General features: G+C 37.1%; 4 protein-coding genes across 4 annotated transcripts in view; all 4 read right to left on the reverse strand.

The window, feature by feature from the left end:
* Positions 1 to 8,491, reverse strand: part of LOC108138631 (protein GSKIP homolog) — a 55,475-nt gene extending 46,984 nt beyond the window's left edge. The window contains exon 1 of the mRNA XM_017260951.2: positions 8,408 to 8,491. The gene's annotated coding sequence lies outside the window, so the exon portion shown is untranslated. The remainder of the gene's footprint in view (positions 1 to 8,407) is intronic.
* LOC108148543 (mucin-19) overlaps positions 1 to 8,496 on the reverse strand; it is an 84,177-nt gene extending 75,681 nt beyond the window's left edge. Inside the window, 1 exon segment of the mRNA XM_041707272.1 lies at positions 8,408 to 8,496. The gene's annotated coding sequence lies outside the window, so the exon portion shown is untranslated.
* Positions 8,497 to 21,569: 13,073 nt separating this feature from the next.
* LOC108138627 lies at positions 21,570 to 22,051 on the reverse strand. The gene is made up of 2 exons (XM_017260919.2): positions 21,837 to 22,051; positions 21,570 to 21,775 (listed from the first exon to the last, which is right to left on the reverse strand). Exons 1-2 carry the CDS (start codon positions 21,901 to 21,903, stop codon positions 21,651 to 21,653), a joined length of 192 nt encoding a protein of 63 aa, XP_017116408.1. The 5' UTR covers positions 21,904 to 22,051; the 3' UTR covers positions 21,570 to 21,650.
* Positions 22,052 to 22,984: 933 nt separating this feature from the next.
* LOC108138605 (bomanin Bicipital 1) lies at positions 22,985 to 23,500 on the reverse strand. The gene is made up of 2 exons (XM_017260898.2): positions 23,383 to 23,500; positions 22,985 to 23,309 (listed from the first exon to the last, which is right to left on the reverse strand). The coding sequence occupies exons 1-2, from the start codon at positions 23,477 to 23,479 to the stop codon at positions 23,017 to 23,019; spliced, it is 390 nt and encodes a 129-aa protein (XP_017116387.1). The 5' UTR covers positions 23,480 to 23,500; the 3' UTR covers positions 22,985 to 23,016.
* Between the last annotated feature and the right edge of the window lie 124 nt (positions 23,501 to 23,624).

Below are 23,624 nucleotides of genomic sequence, written 5' to 3' on the forward strand. Positions count from 1 at the left end.
GAATTTCTAAGTACTTGCTTTTTTTTGCTTTCTTCTTTTTTACATAAAATTTTTTGATTATCTGAATATTATTTAGTATATTTGCAGTGTAATTTTCGATGGCAGCTGCTGCTCCCATTTGTGGCAGCAATTTGCCGTTTCTCGTGTGGCAGTCTGTAAATTTATTAGTGCGAAATGAGATAGACAGATAGAAAATGTATTTTATTTGCTTTCACAGAATAACAAATACAAAGTGTACTCTGTATACAGATACAGATCACCGAGAAGTTCAAAAAATGCTGATGGATAAACGAGTTTAATGAAAAAATATTTGTTCAACTTATTTGCAAATTGCTTTGTATTCATTCTTCACATTTTCCCCTGCTGCACTGAGCTTTGTAAACAAGTATAACTAAAAGCCGATTGCAATTGGCAAACAAACAAGCAAAAAAAAAAACAAAAAAAAAAAACAACGAAAATAAAAAACGAGCAAACAAAATAACACAAGAGTTAAGGTGTCTGTTTTCGCAGCCTTTTTGGCATTGTTCGGTTTCGTTTTCTCGATTCGTTTTGCTTGGCTTTGCCTCAAGTGTTTCTTCTCACTTTGCTAAATGCAAAAGGAAAAGAAAAATGTTGCAGCTAATTTGCTTTTTCAGTTAGGCGGAGGGAAACGGGCAACAGCGCAGAGTGCAACAAGCAAAAAGCCATTTCGCAATTTTCAATTGTGCACGTCAAAGTGTTAAAACGGCACGCGATTTATTACACAAACGCACACCATAAAAAAAACGGTGAGTTAAAAGTAAAAAAAAAACAGCCATTACTTTTAGCAGAGATAGTTAAATTTGTAATTACTGCACATTTAAAACGTTTTTTTTTAATGTGAGTATTAACATTAATGTTTTAAGATTGCAATTTTTGTTAATTAATATTTCTATAGCATTTATTTTCATGGGTGTGCTTTTCTTTTCGACGCTATTTTAAAGTTTAAAATTAGAGTTTTTGCTTTAACAAAGTTTAAGTTATTCGCCGTTTTGTGGCAGATTTTTTCCTTTTATTGATTTACTGCCTGCAATCAAGTGCGAAATTGACATGCCTCCAAATAAATTTTGTTAAAATATGCAAAGTTGCCTGAGTTGGAGTCTGCATTCTTTTTTTCTTGTTCTCCTTCTTTTTTTTTGTGTTTAACATTTTCCATGATTTATGCCAGCTTCATTAATCTGGGAAAAGAAGAAGATGGAGAGTGGGGCTGACTGCTGTTTATCTTGCGATCGTTTCTTTTAGCGCTTAGCAAAAAACTGGAAGTTGGAAAAATGAAATCAATTGCCGATCATTAATAAAGCCAAGAGTGCTAAGTGTGTGTATCCAACGGATACCGCCTGTCAATGGAGCAAGTCTATGGAATTCAGCCAGTTTTCATACCTCAACCACTGGACTTAATCAGTTAGAAGTGAGCCACAGCTGCTGGTTGAGTTTATGCCAATTGAAATGCAACTAATTTGTTACCCCCTCCTACCTTTTCCAACATTCAAGTTCGTAATTATTGTTGCATGCCTATACATTATGATAATTATTTATTGCAACCACAAAGCAACAAACCGATAAAAAGGCATAAAAAAACCAAAAACAGAAATCGTCTGCAGGCTGCCATATTAAGCAATTTAATGATGGAAAGAGACAGGGAGTTATCTTATTTTTTCTCGATACCCACAATTATCACGCAAATGTCCATTATAATCATATGGATAATGACTATTATATACATCAATCCATCTATATGTGCATAGACGATAATCATGCCGCATACAAAAGGCAATCTACGTAAATTACACAGAAAAAATCGCAGAAAATTAAACAATTTACAAAAGACAAGCCCCCATTAATAAACATGAAATATCGTTGCGGCGAAACTTTTGTAATGAACCGAACAAAAAAAAAGAAAAAAATTAAATTATTAGCAGAAAAAAATAAACGTGGGCATACAATAAAATTAATAAAGAAAAAATAAACTTATAAAAGCACACACAAAAATATATTTGGCAACATTTTTATGACCAGAAAGCTGACAAGCGGCGAGTTTTTTTAGCTGGAAGTGTATTGTTTTATTCCTCTAGAGGAGTATATAAACTGAGAGAATGCTTTAAATAAGACTAGCAAAATAAATAATTTAAGTACCTACCATTTATGGTAATCATCTTAAACATCTGCTATTGAAGTATTTGTACTTTATTTCAATCAAAGTATTGACTTTAATGTGTATTTAATTTGACCAAATTTCACAGCTCTTAAGTACTTTTCCTATAACTTTTGAAATCCTGGCTAACTATCCTCATATTTCTATACAATTTTCCTCTTTTGTGCGGTCAAAATGGAGAAGCAATATTCAAGTCGAGAGCCCTTGCCGCAGCCAGCCATCCATCTTCACCATAAAGTTGCCTTCTCCCTTGGCTTGATTATTTACATTTTCCCCAAACGGCGAGGGGGCAAAAAAGATGAGTGGTGGCGGTAGTGGAGGTGGAGGTGCACACAGAAAATAAATCAACAAAAAAAAAAAAAAAAAAAACCTCGCTGCGAGTTTCATTTGCGTTGCGGGGAAGCTAAAGCCGCCAAATAAAGAATCATAAAAGATATCAAAATAAATATGAGGGAGCAGGAGCAGGGGCAGCCGACAGAGGAAGCAGTTAAAGCTTCAGTAGCATTGGACTCAGCAGGCGCTCTCATTGTTGTTGGTGGTTGCAAATGCTTAGCTGGTATTTAAAAAAAAAAAAAGAGACCGACACAAAAAACGAAGAAATAAACTGAGTCGAAGTCGACGCGCCAGTCAAACAAATAAACTCGCCAAAACGAGCCAGCTCGCTTGATGGACTACGAGCCTCAGAGACATTCCCCATTCCCCCCGCTGCCTTTCATGGTGAGAAAAACGAGCAAAATAACAAAAAAATCAGCCGCTAGGCAAATAAACAAAGTGAGTTTTATGGGACACACGAAAAACATCTGAAAAACCTTTGCATGACCAATAGATACATATTATTTAATGCCTTTCGGCACGGATTGTGGGTAGAAGATGAAAGATTCAAGCGAAACTAAGTGAGATGCTTAAGTTTCGTAGGCGCCGGAATTTTGATACGGTTTCACAACTAAATTTAGTTGACGCCCATTCGATTTTTTGCTATTTTTGGCCACAAAATTGTCGGCGCGTGTGTGTCTAAAAAAACAACTTAACAACATATCAACTCAGATAAGACATAAACAAGTCAAAATCTACACACGTTTTTTCCTAGCTGTTGTTATGGAAACTTTAGCTCGTTTATCAAAATGCGAGACATTTTTTGTATGTGCGTTCAATTAGCACGGGTTAACTACGCTTTTAATGAAAAAAAAAACATTAGGACTTTTCAAAAGGTTTTTTTATTATAAATTTGTTCAAATCTTACAAAAAAGAAATAAGAATAAAAAAATAAACATTTTAAAGTCATGGATTAATGAACATCAAACAGAAATAACAATTATCTCGTCACTTTATAAAATATATTTCCGAAATAATTAGGTTTATACAATTCATACTTAATTCGATATTATTGTTTTTAAATAATAAACCATATTAATGTCATTTCATCTATAAAGAAAAACAATGCATAGTTGTCTGATAAGTTATTTTAGCAGAAATTCAGCATACATTTTGTAATTATGAAATATTTGAATGGACATTTGAAGACTAGTGGAATTTCAGTTTTTTTCCCCCTTTTTGTTGTTTTTGCCTGTGGCGGCTGCTTATCAGTAATTGTTTGATTTTCGTTTTATTTATTCCGTGTCATAAAAAATAAATATTAATTGAGATTATCGCAATGTGATATTGCTATATTTACACGTTATAATTAATTGTTCTTATTTATTGAATTTCTACAGCCCCCTGATGATTCTGCGCCTGTTCACGGTTTAAATTGAGTTATTCGCACGGCAAGAAATAAATACAAAAATGTGCATAAAATTAAACTTGTTTAAATGACATTAAATGTGGTTTTTTATTGAGCTTTCATTTTGTTTCATTTTTGGCCTCTGCTCGCTCATCCACAAAAAAAATATGCAAATTGTTATTGGTTGTGCGTGTGTGTTGTGTTTGTGTGTGTGAATATATATTATAATTTATCTGCATGTTCGGGCCGCCCTGTGGCTGGCAGCATAAATTAATTATCAAAAGCATTCATTTACATGGCTGACTGCGCGATCCGACACCCGCTGGCAGGCGGCACCCAGGCTCATAGATACTGTATCTCACGGATACACAATATATGTACATATATGCATGCAGCCCCCCGGACCAGAGTCAATTTGAAAAACATCATCACAATCAATTTGCTTCGTTTCTCGTGATGGGAATTAAGTTTTTGTATATTTGTGTATCTCTCGGTTTTTGCCTCTGCATCGTCAGATGTTGTTTTTGTACTTTTTGTAGTTGTTGTAGCTGGCCCACATTATCTAGTGAACGGTGAACGCTTTCGTGCCCCTGTTGTTGTTGTTCCTGCCTTCCTACATGTGTTTAGCGTGTTCAGAAATTTGCTTTTTTAATGACGCTCTTGTTGATTGCCGGCTATTTGTTATTAGCCTCCGAACGACCCCCGTCGACGGCTGCCCTTGTTTTTAGCTGATTTGAAATTTTTGTATTTGGCAAATTTAATGCAATTTTTTAATAGTTCGAATTGCTTATTTATGGTCCGTTTCCCTTGATTTAGTGGTGCAAACATTTTTCGCTATTGTCGTCGATGACAGCAAATGGATTTAGATGAACGCATATACAATTTATTCAAATTTGTTTTATATTAATATTCGTTTTAAGTTATTTGAGTTTTTGGTCGCTCTGGCTTTTATAAAAGTAGCTCAATTTAAAATGGTTCTCAAAAAACATCATTAAAATATAATAAGTAAATTATTATAAAATATTACAGTAATCATTTAAATTTGTCATTTAAAAAACAGTGATTATTTCAGTTATTCAATCTTAAATGAGTCAGAAAACTATAGTTTGAGCTATAGTCTATGATTTATTGAGATTGGTTTAAATTTCTAAAAATTTCTTACTCATATCGTCGATAACAACCAGTTGATTTTTGTTTTGATTTACTTATCTTATGTTCTATAAAGTATGGAATAATTTTAGTTATCTTATCTTAATGAAATTTAACGCAAATAAATCACAGAATTAACTCGTGTTTTAGTTTGTCATAAACGTATAATAACTGTATGCAGCTATTTTACTAAGTGTTATTATCAACGAGAGATACAAATTTAAATTCAGTTAAAGCTTGTGCTCAATATCAATAAAATATATAATCTTGACTAATTTCTAATCAAAATAATTCCTTTATTGTATTTGAGAGTGTATTATTTTTTGTAAACTTAATAAACAGAATCAATTTCATTTGAATTCCGTGAAATTAAAATGACTTCAATTTGAGTATTCCCTTGACGGTCGGTTGTCAATGCAGAGAATACGAAATATAATCCATTTTCACATTGCTGGAATTGAAATTGAAATTGCAAACTTCGAGCGGGCTGCTAATTCGCATGGGCGGACAGATAGGCAGTTAGACAGGCGGAAAGTCAGACGGGCGGGGGCGGAAACGAACCGACTAACAAACGAGCAAACGAACAAACGTTTGTCACTGTCGGGCGTTTTATGAAAATTGAACAAATCAATTAAGTCTAATCGTGCCGTTGGGTGGGGCAACAGTAGTCGGGGGCTCTGGCATTTTGTTTGGCCCCCTGACAAATGGACAAATAAATGTCTGCACACGGGCCAATGCCAGATTGCTTTGCTTGCCTATGCTGCTTCTGGCTAAAATCGAGAGAACACAAATAATATATACAAAGCACAGCAAAAGCAGTAACAACGCCGGCACATGCTACAAATTATGAACACTGTAATTATATTCGTATAATATTTTGTCAGCCAATTGACACATTTGCCGTAGGAGGAGAGGGCGAAGGAAAGAGCCGGGGAGCAACGAGCAATTACGTCCGGGCTCTTAGCAAATGCGACGACCAAAGTCGGTTAACGTGGCTGTTGGCTGCAATTGCTGGCCGCCATCTGCGGTAGTTGCGGTTACAGTGGGACAACGCTAGTGTGCACGGCTATAAGCCAATATATATATCTTTGACGAATTTTACCAACCTTAACGATTTATACATAGTCACCATCACATCGATTTATAACAGCAAACTTTCTTGCCATGTGTGTAAATACATTAAAAAGAAAGGTACCAATTTTAATATTTGAGGCACAATTTAAATATTCCGTGTTATGGCTTTTAGACCTTGGGTTTTAAAGCTCAAATATTTTTTTTTTCAAAGTTGTACAGCTAAGAAAGCAAGTTGTTATAAAAGGCGTAGGAAAGTTTTTAGGTTAAAATCTAACCAAAGCTCCCAGCTTAGTTGGCTTGCGACTCTTTGAAGTTCTCTTGCCCGAATCTTAACTGTATTTGACGGTTTGGCTTGGCTATCTTGCTGACTTTGCTGGCAACTTTTACCGGCGCACAGTGTGACAAATTATTATGTATGTAGGAATGGGTATGCTGGCATGTTCCCCGGTTCGTTTCCATATCTATGTGCATGCAGTTTTACACACAAGCTCGGTTCAGTTTGGCTCGCTCGACGCTGGTGCTAATGACCGTAACTAAGTTGGCGTCACGATTGTGTGCGCCACTGGAAGCCAGCTTCCCCCGGCAAACTTGCCCTCCCCCCTCCTCACACCCTTCTGTTTGCCACTTTCTGTGGTTTACTTTGTTGGCCCGACCATTTGTGTAAAATATTTTAATGTTATGGCCGGGCCAAGAGAGCGCTGTCTAATAGTCGCTTAATTGTATATGCGTGTGCGTAGCTGTAGCTGTAGCTGTATCGGTAAGTGTATCTATGCATTTATGACTAAACAGTTGTTAAAATAAACACTTTTGGGATGTTTACCCGAAATGCGTCTGCAATGTTTACTTAATTAAAGAAAAAAAACGAGCAAACGAAACGAAAACCAAATCGACAACGCTCTCTGCGCGAGATATAAACTTGAATTTAAATAAACTTGAGATAAGGCGGTGAAGATTTTGCTTCCGGAATTAGTTGAGAATTTAAATTTACTCAGAATAGCAAAAAAAAATTAAATATATGGAAGTTCGTAGGAGAGAGATAAAAAAAGCGCAGAATAATGTCGGTGCTAGTCACATACACTTGAGTAAAACTACAATTTTCTATATGTTTCTTAACAAAATATATAATATATATAATATATTCACTAAATATCAAAAAACAAAACTGTAAACTTCAAAATTTAATTCACTTTTTCTTATTTAGTGCTCTGAATATTGTTAAATATTACATTACAAAAAATTTTTGATTCAATTTACTTTATTCACTGTTTTACCTACTTGAATTTATCAGGCGTTCTGGCCAAAAACCCACACACACACGCGACATTCATTTTCATAAATGCAAAACACGCCCAGTGTCTCCCCCTCTGCCCGTGCGCCCATCAGCACCACCACCCCCACCCATTACCCATCGCCTTGCTTTGTTTATTGCTCATCGTTCGGCTGCTCGTTCGCCGTTTTCGCTGTTTGCTATTCGGTTCGCTTGACGCGTCGCCGCAGGCTTCATTAAGCGAGCGTGATTCCAATTCGCATTTCCATTTGGACTCCGATTCCGATTCCCAAGCCCCACCACACCCCCTTGATGACCCGCGAATTCCGCTTGTCTTCCCACATTACGCTTGCAAAACGAAATTCCAATTCATTGGTGCCAAACAAAAACCCAAATTAAATCCACTTCAATAAATCTCAAAAAGGTAACATAAAAAACACACACCAGGCCTGTCAATTTTCTAATCGCCCGAAATAACATCAAAAAACTCCATTTAATTACAAATCGGCTTAGATTGAAACGCCTTAATTGGCATTAACTCGGAAAAAAAATGTTTGTTTGTGTGTGTACATGAAATACTTGTGTAAAATGCGGCAGCGGTAAGTGGCAAGCGGTAATTAATCAAACTGGAAATCAATTTAGGCTCGCGCTGTTCTCTCTTTCTATATCTCTCTCTCTCTCTCTCTCTATTTGTCGCTATCTCTATCTCTGCTGCGCGAGCGAGAGAGAAACTGTGAAGTATCTCTAAGATACATATGTAAGATTTACAATGGGTATTTTATTGCTATTTTTACGTAAATACATTAGAATAGGAAGTTTGTTATCGAAGTTAATATATTTTAAATTTATTTTAATCCGAAGGAACTTTTAAATTAATTCATTATTTATTGTATGCTTTTTTCAAAATTATGAATCAATTTAATGTAATAATAATATATTTTAAGAAAAAAAATATAATTTAAATAAATAATAATTATATCAAGTAAATGTATTATTGTTTTGAACTAATACTTTATGAAATATTTACCTTTTTATAAATCCAAAATAGTCGCAATTTCTGCTCTGGATATGCTCGTTCCCGATTTATAGACAGCATCCAAGATGAAGATTGGGTGCGGGGGTTGGGCGGCAATGGGCGGTGGGCAGGTGATGATTCCTTAGCTTGCTGGCCTGCTCGCACCCACAGTGAGTGGTAAGGGAGTGGTGGGTGGAGAACGAGAGAGCACGCGAGAGGGCGTAATAATCCACAAAAGAAACTCCCAAACTCCCAGCTCCCCAGCTAACGGAAGGTAAAATGTAAATCCGCAAAATTTTCCTAGCAGCGCAATCTCAGGAATTATTTTCCATTTATGTAAGAGCGAGAAAGAGATAGAGTCAAACTTGGCTTTTCCTTCTGCTTTCCACTGATTCTGCTGGATTCTTCTGCTGCTTCTTCTTGTTTTTCACTTTGACACTTTTTGCATTTGCTTTTCTTTTCTATTTTTTTTTTTTTTTGCGACAAATGTATGAACTTTTTTATGAGGTTAGTTGTTGTTTTTTTTTCTTCTTTTTTTCTCTACAAATACACGAAAAAACGGCACTTTGAGTAAGGCGAGGGAGGGCTAAAGAGAGAGAACGCGTGTCCAAGCTCTGTTGCCTTCTCTCTGCATGTACATATGTATTTGGCAGAACAGAAGCTGCTCCACCGCACACATACAAGTGCACATACATTGATAGAGAGGCAGTGAACAGAGCTTGGGGCATAAAAAAAATACACGGGGGAGTTGTTGCACGACAAAGCGACAGAGAGAGAGCGGGCGAAAGAGACAGAAAGAGACTAAAGGACCGACGGACTGACGCGTCGCGACTTCACCTTGCACACGCGCGGAAATTGGCGAGAGCGACAAAGCGACGACGAGTTCGTCGTTTGTCGGCGTTCTTTTACCGCAATGTTTGTGCGAAACATAAAAAAAGCTTTGCACATACAAAGCGGGAGTGAGCGAGAGAGCGAGCGTGAGCGAAAGGAAGGGCAGCACTCACACACACACAGTGGCTGTATAGTAATTTTATTCCGGTACTATTTGCTGTTGTTGTTATTGCCAGCAACATATTGCCTGTGCCACACTCTCATTTTGGTTCCTCTCCTTTTCCTTTCTTTTTTTACTACTACTTTTTAGTAGTATTTCTTTTTTTTGGTGATGATGATTACGCTGCTCTTTTCACACACACACGCACGCACAAGTCAGGCCCAAGTGGGTAATTTGTTTTATGAGTAGCGGCAAATAGCACTTGTGTATGATTGTCGCTCTTCTCCTTCTTGTTGTTGTTGTTACTCTTCTTCTTTTTGTTGCTGATGTGAATGACAGACAGCTACGAGTAATAATTTTTAATGCGTTTTTGGCATTTCTACGCTGCTTTGGGTTAATTGCTTGAAACGCGACGAAACACTAAGGCACGCACACAGATACGCGATACGCCAGAGAGCGAGAGGGCAACAACACTTTTTATTGTTGTTGAATTAAATTGAATGCACATGATGAAGAATACACTGTGGAGCGACTTTGCTTACTTTTTTCAACTGATTTAAATCCTTGTTTGTTTTTTTTTTGGATTGTTGTTTTTGTTTAATTACAGATAGAACCTGATCCGCTCAGTGTTTTTTTATGTTTTTGTTTGGCGACAGCGTTTTATCCGTGCTGTCCGAACGAAGCGAAGGAGCAACGCGTACAAACGCGCATAAATTGAGAGGCGAGAGTTGGCTAGCAACGAGCAGGGTTGTCAGGTATGTGTTGATAATGTAATAATATTATTTGAGTGTGGATGTTTTCACAGAAGGGTTGTTAAAGCTATTAAAAAATATATTCCCTATTTGTAAGTTATCTTTAGAATATTTAAAATTAACATAGCTATCAGGATACTGACAAATAAGCTTTAATTGTTTTATTTTTGGCCCAACATGACAACCCTGCGGCATTTTCTACACATACATAGGCCTCGAAAGGCGCACACACAGGCATTCCCATGCACATACACAAGCGCTCTCTGAGCGGCATTTCTTTAATGGCGGCTTTTCGCTCTTGCTTTTGCGCTCTTAAGTGCTCCCTCTCTCACCAGCTCTCTCTCTCTGCTGACGCCATATTGCGCAGTTATGTATGTTCATCTCTTTCCAATTTGTTTACAGTACCGTCGTGTGGTCTCTCACTTGTCCGTCGTTGTTGTTGCTCTTGTTATTGCTATGCCTCTGCAAATTGTTTTTGGTGGGGTCCTGAGGATTGATTACTGATTGGCATGTCGTTCGCCTATAGTCAGTTTCCTTTGTTGTAGTTGTAGTTGTTCTTCTTCTTCTGTTTCTCTTTCTTATTGTCTTTCACCTTCTCACCACACGCACACCCCACACGCAGGCAAACACGCACACACACACCTTACCACCTCATCCTGCGGCCTTTTTTGTTGTTATTTTCGGGAGGCGGTTGGGGGAGTAGCATATAATGACATAATGAGATTTATTAGGCGCAAAATAAAGCCATAATGTTCCATTTGACCTTTGTGTAACTTTGACAGTGGTAATTTTCGCCTTCCTGTGGCAACCGGCTTATTATTTCAATGACGGGCGATGGATATCCTGCCTTTATGTATATGTATGCATGTATGTGAGGATATACGCAGAGCATGGACATTTGCAATTCGTCATCAGCATTTTGGAAGTTGCCTTTGGCACTCATCGAAGCAAAAGGCAAATAAATTCCACTTTGCCTAAATTTCTTTGCAGGAGCGTATAGAAAAGTCATACGAAAATTATGGGTGACATAGTTCCATTTATTCAATTGCAATTGTTAACACTTAATAGTTTCATAATGTTAACATGTATACGTTTACGTTTAGTTAAAGTCGCCGAAAAAAAGTGTTGCCTACTTATGGGCTTGTAAAGTAATAAAGTGTCAATATCAAATCACCATTTTTGTAGCATACTTTGTTAGAACATTATTTAACCGAATGGTTTATTAAAGATTTATTAAGCTTAAGTTAACATTAAACGTATACCATAATTTGCAAAATGTAAATCATTAAAATCTTAAATAATTGTTATTAAAAGAATAATACAAAATATCGTAACCGGTATCATATTTCCCTTTCGAATCCAGCCCTGCTTCATAATATTTTCATCGTTTTCCTGGATGCCTTCTTCGCCGCTTCCCGCTGGCTTTTCCTCTGTTGGAAAACTTGTTTGTGCTTTGCAACCAAATATACTTGGGCAAAGTGTTTGCTGCTTGTTTTTCCATTGGCATTCGTGCACGCTCTCTCAATTTTATTGCTGTGATTGTGATTTCTAGTTGGATTTGACTATGCACGCATACTCACATCGAAGGCATTTGGGGAATTGATATCCTTGTGCGCTTTTTGCAAGAGTTCAAATATTTTTCATTTTATTGCTGACACACAAACACAGGAACTGGGTGGCCAGATGGGGGAGTGTGTGGTGGAAGGACACGCACGTCCTGGGCCCAAGGGTGCTCAGGCAAACAACATTTGTCAATGCTGGCAATATTTCACTCCGGAATGGCCCGTTGCCACTGGATGCCCTTAGTTTACGGCTCAGTGCCTGGCCAAAGGACCAAAGGACCTCAAAAAGCCTCACAAATCCTGACCGTACAGTTGCGGGCGAAAAAAAGGCAACTGCAAATGTAACGTTAAGAATGCAATTACCAGAACACTTTGAACTTATTTAAATTGTTTGACAATCATATATTCAGTTTTTAGAAATTTATTTTTGTTTCTTTAACAGTGTTTCTCGCTTAACTGCAAAGTAAACTGCTACTCATTATATTACAGAAAATAATTTCTTATGTTCTGAATACATTTTTAATGTAGTTGATATTAGACTTTCTTTAAATGAATTAATTTAATTTTAATTAATTTATAAACGACCTGATAATATAAACTTAAATTTTCTGGTGTGCTTTACAAAATAGAATTTTAGAAATATATTTTATAAATTTTAAGGCACAGCCACTGTAACTTACATATATGTTGCCTGTCAAAATGGAAATAATCCCCCAAGTGGCGTTTGCTTGTGTTCGTTGTTGGCCAAAAATGTTGCACATCGATTGAGCCAGACATACATATTATATGTATATCCATTCGCCCGCACCGACAAATTATGTAATTATGTTCGTTGAAAAGTGGCCAAATAAATAGAACTCGAATGGGAATGCTAATGAAGCCATTATTATTTTATGCGCTATTTAAACAAGACCGGCCGCCCAGCCCCTCGACCCGCCCCCCAAGGACACTGTATGAATAATAAGAGGACGCCACTTCAGCTGGCGGATAAATAAATATTAATGCCAACATGTGCGGGGCGAAAACTCATCCTTGAGCCGGTCGGTCACTTGTACTTATGGAAAATGTGGAAAGCGAAATGAAAAGCGTTGCGCTCTGTGATTTTGACAGTACCCATTCCTTTTTTGCCACATTTTGTTGCCAAATATGATTTCATTGTGCTCAAATTGAATTAAATTCTTGGAGTGTGACGTGCCCGCCCTCGAAATGCCCTGTCCCCTGTCCCCCCGAAAACGCCATTCGAAAATTCGCAGCTGCCACGACTCTATCTGCATCGCTCCATCTCTGTTATTTTTTGGGGCGCTGTCTCTTTCTGCTCGGGTATTTCCCTTTTGGTAGCTGTAGCTTTCTGAACGGAAGCGGATATTTTCAACGCGCGCCATTGTTATTTTTTGAGTGCGGGAAATTGTTCGCCCCAGCACTTCTCCTCGTCCCTCTCTCTTTCCCTCCGTTCCCCCTCTTTCTCCGGGTGAAAGCAAACGAAGCGAGGGACCGACCAAAACGTCGTCCTTTTTGCTGGCACTACTTTCTCCCACTCTTTTACTCTCTGTTCTTCTGTCTCTTACGCTTTATCTGTGCGTGCATGGGGAGAAATTTCAAAATCCCAATGGTTATTAAGAAGCTTTGGATTAAAAAAAATAAAATAAAATCTATTGAGTATGGAATTAATATTGAATTATCGAACTTTTAGCTAACTAATTAAATAAGTTATTCATTTTCTTTATTTTGCCAATCGATTTAAGTCTACCGTTTTAATTAAAACTTTTTTTTTATTTAATATTTTTTTGTAATAATTTCATCATTTGGTTTATTGCCATATATACATACATATATGTATAAATGTTTTAAATTTGAAATCGATGTATACGATATTGACACTTTTATATATTTTTTAAAATATAAACAGTAAATATTTTTGAAAGGAAGACTGAACCGTTTACCTCTATTATTTTTACCTAATTTTAGACTGCCATATTTCGTCCTGTGTGCTTCTCTCATCCGGTTCATGCTTATCATTGTGTTGAGCTTCATCGTCCTGTTGTCCCGCCCCTCCGCCCTCGCCGCCCCTGGTGCCACGCCTTGTCGACAGCTTTGTTTGTGTTGTAAATATAATATTACGACTCTGCCTCTGTCAGACTCGACTCTCCGCGCCCCCGCTCCCGCGCACTGTCAGTCATTTCGTCAGTTTGCCTGTCCTTTGGGTGGGTTTACCACCCACCCATCCTACCATCCTCCCAGCCACCACCCACAGCTGCCACCCCCTTTGCCTTTTCCTTTGCCTTTGCCCTTCATCAACTGTCGCTGCTTTTTGTCTGTCGCTTTTTCTCCCCCACTTAACATTTTATTAAGCGAAAATGCTTGTGCCGTAAAATGTGCGCTTACATGTTTGCCCGCCCACCAGCTCCACCCCCTTTTCCCGTTGTCGGTTTCCCATTTCCCACCTCCCCCCTCCCGGTCCCTCTCTCTCACCCCCTTTGGGCACGCACCCTTGGGCTGCTCTGCCGCAGTCATCGTCGTCATTTTCATTTCCTGTGGTCGTATTTATGCTTTTTATTTGAATTGATTTTATTTCGTTGCCTTTTCCATTTTCCATGTGGCGTGAGCCGAGCTTATCCTTGTGCTTCTCATCCCCTCATCCCCTGTAATAGTGTGGGTGTGGGTGTGGGTGTGTGAGTGGGTGGTTGTGGGTGTCTGACTGGGTTGTAAGCGCGATTGTGTGTGTGCCGTCGTGTAGTTAATACGTTGATTTCATTTTTATTTTTATGATCCCTTTGCCACTTTAATGTTAATTTTATGACAATGATGTTGATGATGCTCAAAACTGACGCGAACTAAGGGTTTGACATTTGCCATAAATACTTGCACTGGATGGAAACATAGAATATTGTACTGATTTGGAATATATTTATGTCATATGGGGTTAAATATTGAGATTTTTAGTTTTTAAATATACTAAAATGTGTAATATAATAATAATAAAATTACATTTTAAATGTAGAAAGACAGGTAAATAAAATTAACAAGAGTTTATAACAGTATAAAATACATTGGGGAATTAAAAGCAATCGATTTTAAATGGCTTAAAGTTTACTTTAGATTAAAAGATAGTAGTTGCATTTAAAAATACGGTTAATTTATAGAATATTCTACAATTAATTTAGCCTAGGGTAGAAATTAGCATTGATTTAAGCTAGATATGTATATGTATTTTAAGTAATTCTAATAATATGAAATAAACAAAACATTGGTCTAGGTAAAACGTTTATAAATATATTTAATATTACGTATATATTTTTTTTAAAACTTTATTTTATTATGCACCTCTAACGTTATGGTATACTAAGAAATTAGGATATAAATTCAACTGTTTTTTGCATTGTAGCTTAACCTTGTAAATGCCTGTATTTACGTTTGACATTTGTAGCATTGCATTCCAATGTCGTGTCCAGGAATTACTGGTAATGGCTTGGTCAAATTTACACATCCGAAACAATAATTTTCCCACCTCATCCCCAAGTTGGCTGACTGGCTGAAAGTGGACACGCTAGTTGTGACTGGCCTAATTGCCGCTTCGCTTTTCACGGCCAACAGCTCGGCGGTCTTGGGGCAACACGTTAATGGCCAGGCGTACGCATAAAATCAACAATTACATGGCACAAAGCAGACCACAACTTCTGTGGCAGGCAGACGCACCAACTTGCCAGCTTGCCAACTTGCCACATCATGACAGGCTTATGGCCAACGGAGCGACGCTAATTTCGAGCGGGGATGAGGGGGCATTTGGGGCAGGAGAAGCCGAGTGGGAGGGGGGTTGGTCGGAGTTAAGGCGGTATGATGGCACCACTTAATGTAGCCGAAGCACAAACGGCCACTCATTGACCACTCAGAGATGGTAGCGTGATCAGGCAGTTAGCTTTTCGTTTTCTACTTAATCGTATATAAGAAATCTTATACAACTAAATACATATTTAGTATATAAATAACAAGATTTTCCTATAACTTATCAAAGATAAAGGATAAAATAGTATTATACATTGTATCCAAATTATAAAAACGCTAAAAAAAACATTTAACATTAGCACAACATTGATTTAAAATTACTCTTATGTTTATTTTGAAGTGGCTTATGACAGTGAAAATATTATGTTAAAAGTGTATATGTTTAAATGCTTTCCAAAGAAAAAATTTACTTTGAATTGCTATAGACTTAATAGCTTCTACACTATTGATTTCTTTAAAATGATCAAGAATGTAGTTTAAATGATGGCAAAAATTAATTAAAGAGTACAAAACACCGAAGATTACGAGAAATTTAAACATAACAAAATCCATTTATTATAAGAATTTCTGTTTTTATGATAAACTTATTGAACCGAAAACGGATAAAAGGAGTGGCAAACGACAATTAAGGAAAGAAATTCCAAGAAATCCTTCTAAAACGAAATCCTTTTGCATATTTCTTTTCTCTTTCATACTTCAAATCTCCATCATAATAGATACTCCAGAAAATACAAACCTCCCCGGTTGAGAGCAGCTGTTTGAGCCACCCCAATTTTAAGTGTCCCACCCAATGGACCGCAGGGAAAAGGAGTTTCAGTCCAGGCCAAACTATCCAAGTTAACGTCAACTTGAGCTGAAAACTTTTGGCCAGTTTTGCATTGTTTTATAATCAACTTGCACATAATTTATATGCATAAAAGTTGGCTAGAACCCAGCCCAACTGTCGGTTTGTCTGATAAAAGGCAACCACAATGAGCAAAGGTTAACCAAGACACACACACCCACAACCACAACCACATCCACATCCATATTCACATCCATATCCACCCGACGCATTGTGTGTTGTAAAACTAATCTCAACAAATTATCTTTCTAGCATTCAGACTTCGTGCACTGCCTACTTTCGGGGGGATGGGAGAAAGTCACAACTTTTCGCACACACAGTGGTGAAAGTTTTCGGTGCAGAAAGTTGATGCGATTATGATTTTCAATTTTCAGCAGTCAACGCCGAGAAGCGAGAATGGACATCATAAAGTCCTGCCAGAGGGGGAAGTGGAAATGTGGAAATATAGAAATGGGGAAAATGGTGAAAATGGTGGAAATGTGGAAATGCCAGTCGAGCAAACACAACCACAAGGCACAGTGATGAAAGAGAGCCACAGAAAATGTGATAGATGGATAATGTCCTGGCGGGGAGCTTTTGTGCGAAAGGGAGCCCGTGCTTGCGGCGCTCGACAATAAATTGAGTTTTGTCAGACCAAGTCCAAGACCACGTCCAAGCCGAAAAGCGGCAGCTGTTCCACCTACCAAACTGCCAAACAGTAGCAGCAAATCCCCAGCTCAGTTATAACATTTATCGTTGTGCAAACTGCCAGCAGCAGCAGCAGCAGCAGCAGCAGCCGTAGAAGTTGTCCGGTGCAAAGGATAAAGGGGCAGACAATGTCAGTGGAAAGTCCACCCATGTGGATACACGAAGAGAAGTTCACCAGCTATAATCGCTGTGAAATATGGCACTCAAAATTACACAGGTTTTTCCTTTATAATCCAGGCGAAATGCATCCTAAGTAAGTAATCCAAGATGTGCAGGTTAACATAAAGTTGGTTTCACTGAAATTCATTTCCTCAACACCATTCTTACATTAGGTTGACTACAATAGAAAATCCTACAAAATTTATGTAGTAACAAGCAATATTTATTTTTATTCTCCATTTAATTTTTTACCATAATTGTGCTCAATATTTTGTTCGTATATTCAATATATAAGAATGTTGGGAAGTAAAAAATTTTAAGTAAACCTTTTCGAGTGATTAAAATAAGAATAGTCTTGTGCGTTAAAATGATTAATATTTTTATTTTTTCTTAGTTTTACAATAAACATTTAAAAAGTTTTTTTTCAGTGTCTGTATATTTTCAGTCTTCAAATAAAAGGCAATTCTGCACAGTGGTAAAAAAAAGAGAGTGGATTGGAGTGGACAAATTGTAATGAAAATGGAACTACACAATGGGTACAGTTTTGAATTTTGTTGGTGACATTTGATTTGCAAAACATCGTTATGAACTTTAATTAAACTAAGACCAAAATTAGACTTAGCTTAAATCAAATAATGCTTTTTGAAAAAGTGTGGTATAGTTCCAAGTTTTTAGAATCGGTTTTAACATTCAATCAGGTTTGTTCTTATTATTCTAGTATTACAGTTTTTAACAGATTTGGCATGTTTAAACTAAAATGAGGTAACTAAAGGATTTATAATAATGATTATGAAAATTTAATTTATTTATTATAATAATAATAATTTGGAGATTTTTTACTACATTGAAAAACATTGACTGTATTTTTTTCTACAACTAAAGTTAATTGTTTACTCCACTGTGGGACACACACATTTTGTGTCTATTCCGGTTTCAGAAATCGAAATAAAAAAACATTTTGTTCACATATTTGGTTTGATTTATACAAAATTTGCACGCTTTATGTTCTTTTTTATACAACCTCTTTGCTCTCGGCCCAAAAAAAAAATCACTTCTCGTGCGGCTCGTTTATTTTTCATTCCTGTTCAAATTATATTGTTGGCCAACAACAGCATTGCCGTTGGCATCCTCGTTGATTTCAGCCCTGTTTTGTTTGACTGACAGCGACACCAGCCACATACCAGCAGACCCGTCCCCAGTTCCCCAAAATCCGACCCTAAGGGAACCCATCCGGCCATCAACATTAACGCGCTCCGTTGCCGCTCACCCATAATCCTTTCAATTTTTAAATCATTTTTTTTATTCAACCTATCTCGCTGGCCTTTTTACTGCGACCCTTTCATGAAGTCGTGCCTCGACCCTTGCCGCAAATATTTATGAAATGAATACGCTCGCATTCCCGGCGCTCCTCTGATTGATGCCCACCGATGATGTCCGATGGGGAGAAACAGAAACGGAGAAAAGGAGAAAAGGGTTCGACGATGGGCAGGGTTTTGATGGCTGGGCCATCCCAAATCACTTTGCAGCTCGCCCAATCGACCGGCATGGCATCGTCTAACGACAATGACATGTTTATCCAGGCGGCATTCCAAGCCGATCGTTTACACCTTTGCATCCCCATTCGCAATTCCATCAATTACAGCATTTAATCAACTCGTTAAGCCTGCTCGACCGAGCCCAAGCCAGAATGCGCCACCTGTCGATAACCAATAGAGAAAAAGTGCACTGAGCGAAATAATTGATCTCTGCTAGGGGAAATTTAATATAATTTATACTAATTGGTACATATTTACATTTTGAAGTCGCTTTTATTAGCTTCTCCCAGCAGCTTTCCGTGCTATGGTTTTTCCAACATATTTTTCTGGATTATGTCTTCCCAATTTTGTTCTATAATAATATAAGAAATATTTAAGAAGATGGGAATATATATTTTAAATAATTTAATATCAAAAATTCTAAAATAAGTAAGAAATATATTTAACTTATAAATACAAATTATTTTAAGATTTTGTGTCTACGTATATAAAAATGAATAATCATGCGATTAGTGATTATAATCAATTTCTGAGAAATAACACAGATTTCCAAAGAATATATTGCGACACATTTCGATTTCTGGCCACTGATTATATTTAAATCAAATAGTAATTTATTGGTTCAAATTAAAAAAAAAATAAAATAAACAAGCCTATACAGTGATTATTAAAGTACCTATTTATTTTTAATTGGATGCTTGAGTTTTGCTGAAGGCAAACATTTTTCAATAAATATTGAAATAAATAATAAAATACATAAAGAATGTAAGCTCATATTGGCAGCTTAAGTTAATTTTTGAATGAAAAAATATTTTAAGACATTAAATTAAAATCACAATTACAGACACTTTTTGCGCACTGCGAAAGGACAAGGGGATTTGGGTCGTTTTCCGAGTCGGCGAGGTAATTACGAAAATGAAATCAGTCCGAGGTAAGCTGCATAATGCAGGCGCCCGAGGGTGGAAGGCTTGCAAAATTGAATGACCAGTTGATCGGCCATGGGGGTGGAGATGGTGGATGGTGGATGGTGGCTGCCTCGGTGGTTGTGGATATTGTGGTTGGCTGGCTTCGGGGCGTGGCCGGACAATTGTTTTTGGGCCCCTTTGGTTGCCATATTGGCCACATGTCCTGGGCCCCGGAATACTGCAGCAAAGTAGATGGAAAATTCTGTGTTTGCCAATATTTGATTGCATATTCGGTTCTCTGCCATTTTTCCCATGGGGTGGTAGCTTGGAGTGCGTAATTATGTTGCAATGACAGTTGCTGGGATATGCAAGAGAATGAAACTCGGAAAAGGACAATCAGACCATGCTTTAAATTTACAGCAAAAATAATGTTGTATACAATTTTTGTAATTATTTTTTTGTTTGCATTCAATAGGCACTGATTGATTTCTAATACGTGAAAAAAATGATATTTGGAATTAAAAAACCTTTAAAAAAATTTAATGCCGTTGTTTTGAAGACATGTTAATTTTTCTAAAGCCGAATCCGTAACAATAAAATTTGTTGTCTTAAACATGAATATATTCATTTACAACATAACTAAAATAAATTTATAAGCGAATTTGAATTTGAATATTTTCGAGTAGTGAATTGGAGCATAAAGCATAAAGCATTTTTGTTCTGACCACCAAAATGCTTGCTGAAGAATTTAAGATAAAAAGGGGTAAATAAAATATACTGTTCGTCACTTTCACTGGGTGTTGGTAAATCATCTCGATTGTAATGAAGGAACAAAAACGCAGACGGAAAATTGTATGCGCAACCGGGCGTATGCGCGATGTGTCGGCTGCAAATGAAACGAAATGAATTTAATTATGAAAAATTGAGTCCCTTTTCGTTGGGCACTTGAAAAATTCAATTAATCGCTTGATACCTCACAAACGAATTTAATCAAAGTTCTTGAACAAAACTTTTTTCCGCCAGACCAAAAGGAAGATGTAACAAATCGAGCAAGTGTTTAATTCTTTTCATGCTTTACTTGACATTGTTTTCCACAATTTGCTCTCTAGCCAAAACTCAATATCCGCTGAATGAAATCAAAGACTTCGAAGGCAGAGAGGTCTTTTGTAATATAAAAAAAAATCGTTTGCCGGTAACAACGGTTGGGGTAAATAAAAATCAAATTTAAAGCACTGAAAAACGTCTCCGAAAACCATGACTTCGACCCCGAGAAAAGGAGGCCGGTAAAATGGCATGGACGGATTTGGGTTGGCCACCCCCACAACACACACACACACACACACAACTAAATGTCACAATTTTACGAGTCAATATAAAGGTGCCTGGGGAGTCATTTACAAGCGCACAGCGGTTTGCCTTCGCTCGGTTTTCTTTGGCAATAAAACATCTCACAAAGGGACACGGCTCACAGGACGCGGAAATGCCGTTGCCACAAGGAAAACGACGAAAAGACGAAACGACGAAAACACGTGTACGGCGGCATGGTCCGGGTAAAGTCAAATATGATGGCAACTTTTATGCTGTTTTTTGTTGAAATATTTCCACCAATGAGGCATAAAACAGAGGCCAGAACGGAACCTCGCTACGGCCCAAGAATGATTTACGACGCAGGCTTGAGTTTTACGACAAATTTACGAGAACATTGCAATTTGGCTATTATTAATTTAGTACAGTGAAATAACTTACAAATGGGCAGTCGAAAAAGAATTTCTAAGCATGCTTCCTTTACATTTCAAATTGGAATTTAGTCTCACAATAGTTTTAATATCAATTGATTACATTTTAATAATTAATTGTATTATTTGGTTTAGTAAAGCTTTTTTTAATATTTTTTAAATATGCCAAATATTTAATAGCATCTTTACATTTTTCACGTTAAACAACAATTTTCACTTGTAATTTTAAGTTTTTTTGGTTTTTATTAATAAATTAGTTTAAATATATATGGCAAGATTTTGGTTATTTCATCACTATTGAAATTTACCATCTACGAGTAAATTTAAATGATAAATGAGCCGAGTTTTTTGTGGCTCGGGCTGTGCAGCCATGGCAGTTTCCATGCACTATAATGTCGCCATTCCTAATGGTAATTTTTGGAATTGTTCCTGAAATAAAATGATCTGTTATAAAAAAGGTTTGAGGATCAACAAAAAATGTGCTACTTACGAGCATATCCAACATTAGCCAGAGAAAGAAGCGCCAGTAGCGGCAAGAATAACGAAATCCACTTCATTGCTGCGACAATTGAGATGAGACACTGACTGAGATCGTTCCATTTGAACACGTTTTATATAGCCTCATCGCTTTAGCTCGTCCGTGAGTAACACAAGAAAAACAGAAATTACCCCAGAATATTTTACAAACCTTTGGGTTTTTCAAAAACCCCCACTCTTGATAACCCACCCAACAAAACTGAGAGTTCGCCTCTGCTGAATTGCAGCTTGAAAGCTTTAGATAGCTAGCTTTGCAATATAATTCATATATTTACTTATACTTGTGATGAATGCTGCGTAAATACCAATAATGACGTAAGGTGCAATGTTAAGGGTATTCACGGCTTTGATTAGATAGTGATTTCTTGCTTATGAAATAGCATTTAGAACCAGAACCAAAATCAAGTTTAATTTCATATTAGTATAAATATAGAAAATTAAGATAAATTTGTTTTTACTGACAGTTTGTATTATATGTTTATTTTTTATTCTGTTTCCTAAAACTTTTGGCAATGTATGTCAATTTGTTAACAATGAATATCCCTTTGCAAAATTTGGTTCCAGATTTAAACATGTTTTGCGCTTCAGAATGTTTAAGGGAACTTGTTGTTTTGCCTGAAGACTTGATATATTAATAGCATGTAAATAAATGTTTTAATAGCAAATATTTACTCACGGAGTCCATATGTGCAAGTTTTGTCTATAACAATTATTTAAAGTTTATTTAACAAACAAAAAGTTTAAAAGCTTTTAAACCTAGCTCTATATCTAAATCATTCTTAAATTAACCGTACAATAAAACGAATTTGTAGTTTTGAGACCATGATAAAATTTTCGGATAATATATAATTGCGAATATTGTCCAATAAAATATATTAAATTAGAAATGTTGTAACACGTTCGAAAATTAAAACCAATATTAAATTAAAAATATTTGAAGACGAACGCCTTACTTATAGCATTTATTCTATTAAAACAATTTGTTTTTCTAATAATTTATAGCTGTGAATATTGTAAATTAAATTGGTTTTTAAATTTCTGGTAGAAGAGCTGTATACAAGGAGCTTTAAGTTATTCCATAGAATATATAAACACAAAGTGTTTTTTTTTTGGTTTTAAAACTTTATTAATTTTCAGTCCCCGCCCCCGCTGATGCTGCAGCCAACACAATCCTTATTGTGAAGGTAAGTGTTACCGGACACGCGACCACTGAAGCCTTCAGGATATCGGGTGCCACCAGCTCCTCCGCCAGCTCCCGGTCGGCGGACTTGACCATCCAAAGCTCCTGGATAGGCATCGGGGGATCCGATGTAGACGGTTCCCTGACCCGGTCTGCCCGTCTTGTAGGATTGACCATTAACTACCACGTTTTCCGCCACCGGCGGACTGCAGTCACGGCAGGTACCGCCGATAATCACATTTCCGGCTGCAGAGTAATGGAATAATAAGAGAATCGTGTGGCTGAGAAGAGGAGGGTGGCCATCTCATCTCATCCTTACCTGTCGCCTGGGAGACCAGAACGGCGGCAACGGCAAAAGCTAGAATCAGACACTTCATTCTCGAACTGGGTACAAGACGAATCTGCTCGAGAGACATGAAATCCGAAAGCTTTTAAGCATTCCCGTTTGCTTTGTTATTGAAACCAGATTATTGCAACGCACGCACAGTCAAAGGTGGTAACACGGGGATTCGCCCCAGAAACCAGTTCAATTCACAGATTATTCTTGGCAAGGGGTTTTCC

This window comes from Drosophila elegans, unplaced genomic scaffold (genome assembly GCF_018152505.1).
Source record: "Drosophila elegans isolate 14027-0461.03 unplaced genomic scaffold, ASM1815250v1 contig_183, whole genome shotgun sequence".
In the NCBI taxonomy this organism is placed as follows: Eukaryota; Metazoa; Arthropoda; class Insecta; order Diptera; family Drosophilidae; genus Drosophila; species Drosophila elegans.

Bases quoted from the DNA above. Each gene is read 5' to 3' on its own strand.
- LOC108138605 (XM_017260898.2), bottom strand. From the start codon at position 23,479: ATGTCTCTCGAGCAGATTCGTCTTGTACCCAGTTCGAGAATGAAGTGT. The intron at 23,310-23,382 runs GTAAGGATGAGA...ATTACTCTGCAG, and splicing joins TCTGGTCTCCCAGGCGACAG to CCGGAAATGTGATTATCGGC.
- LOC108138627 (XM_017260919.2), bottom strand. From the start codon at position 21,903: ATGAAGTGGATTTCGTTATTCTTGCCGCTACTGGCGCTTCTTTCTCTG. The intron at 21,776-21,836 runs GTAAGTAGCACA...ATTTTATTTCAG, and splicing joins GGCTAATGTTGGATATGCTC to GAACAATTCCAAAAATTACC.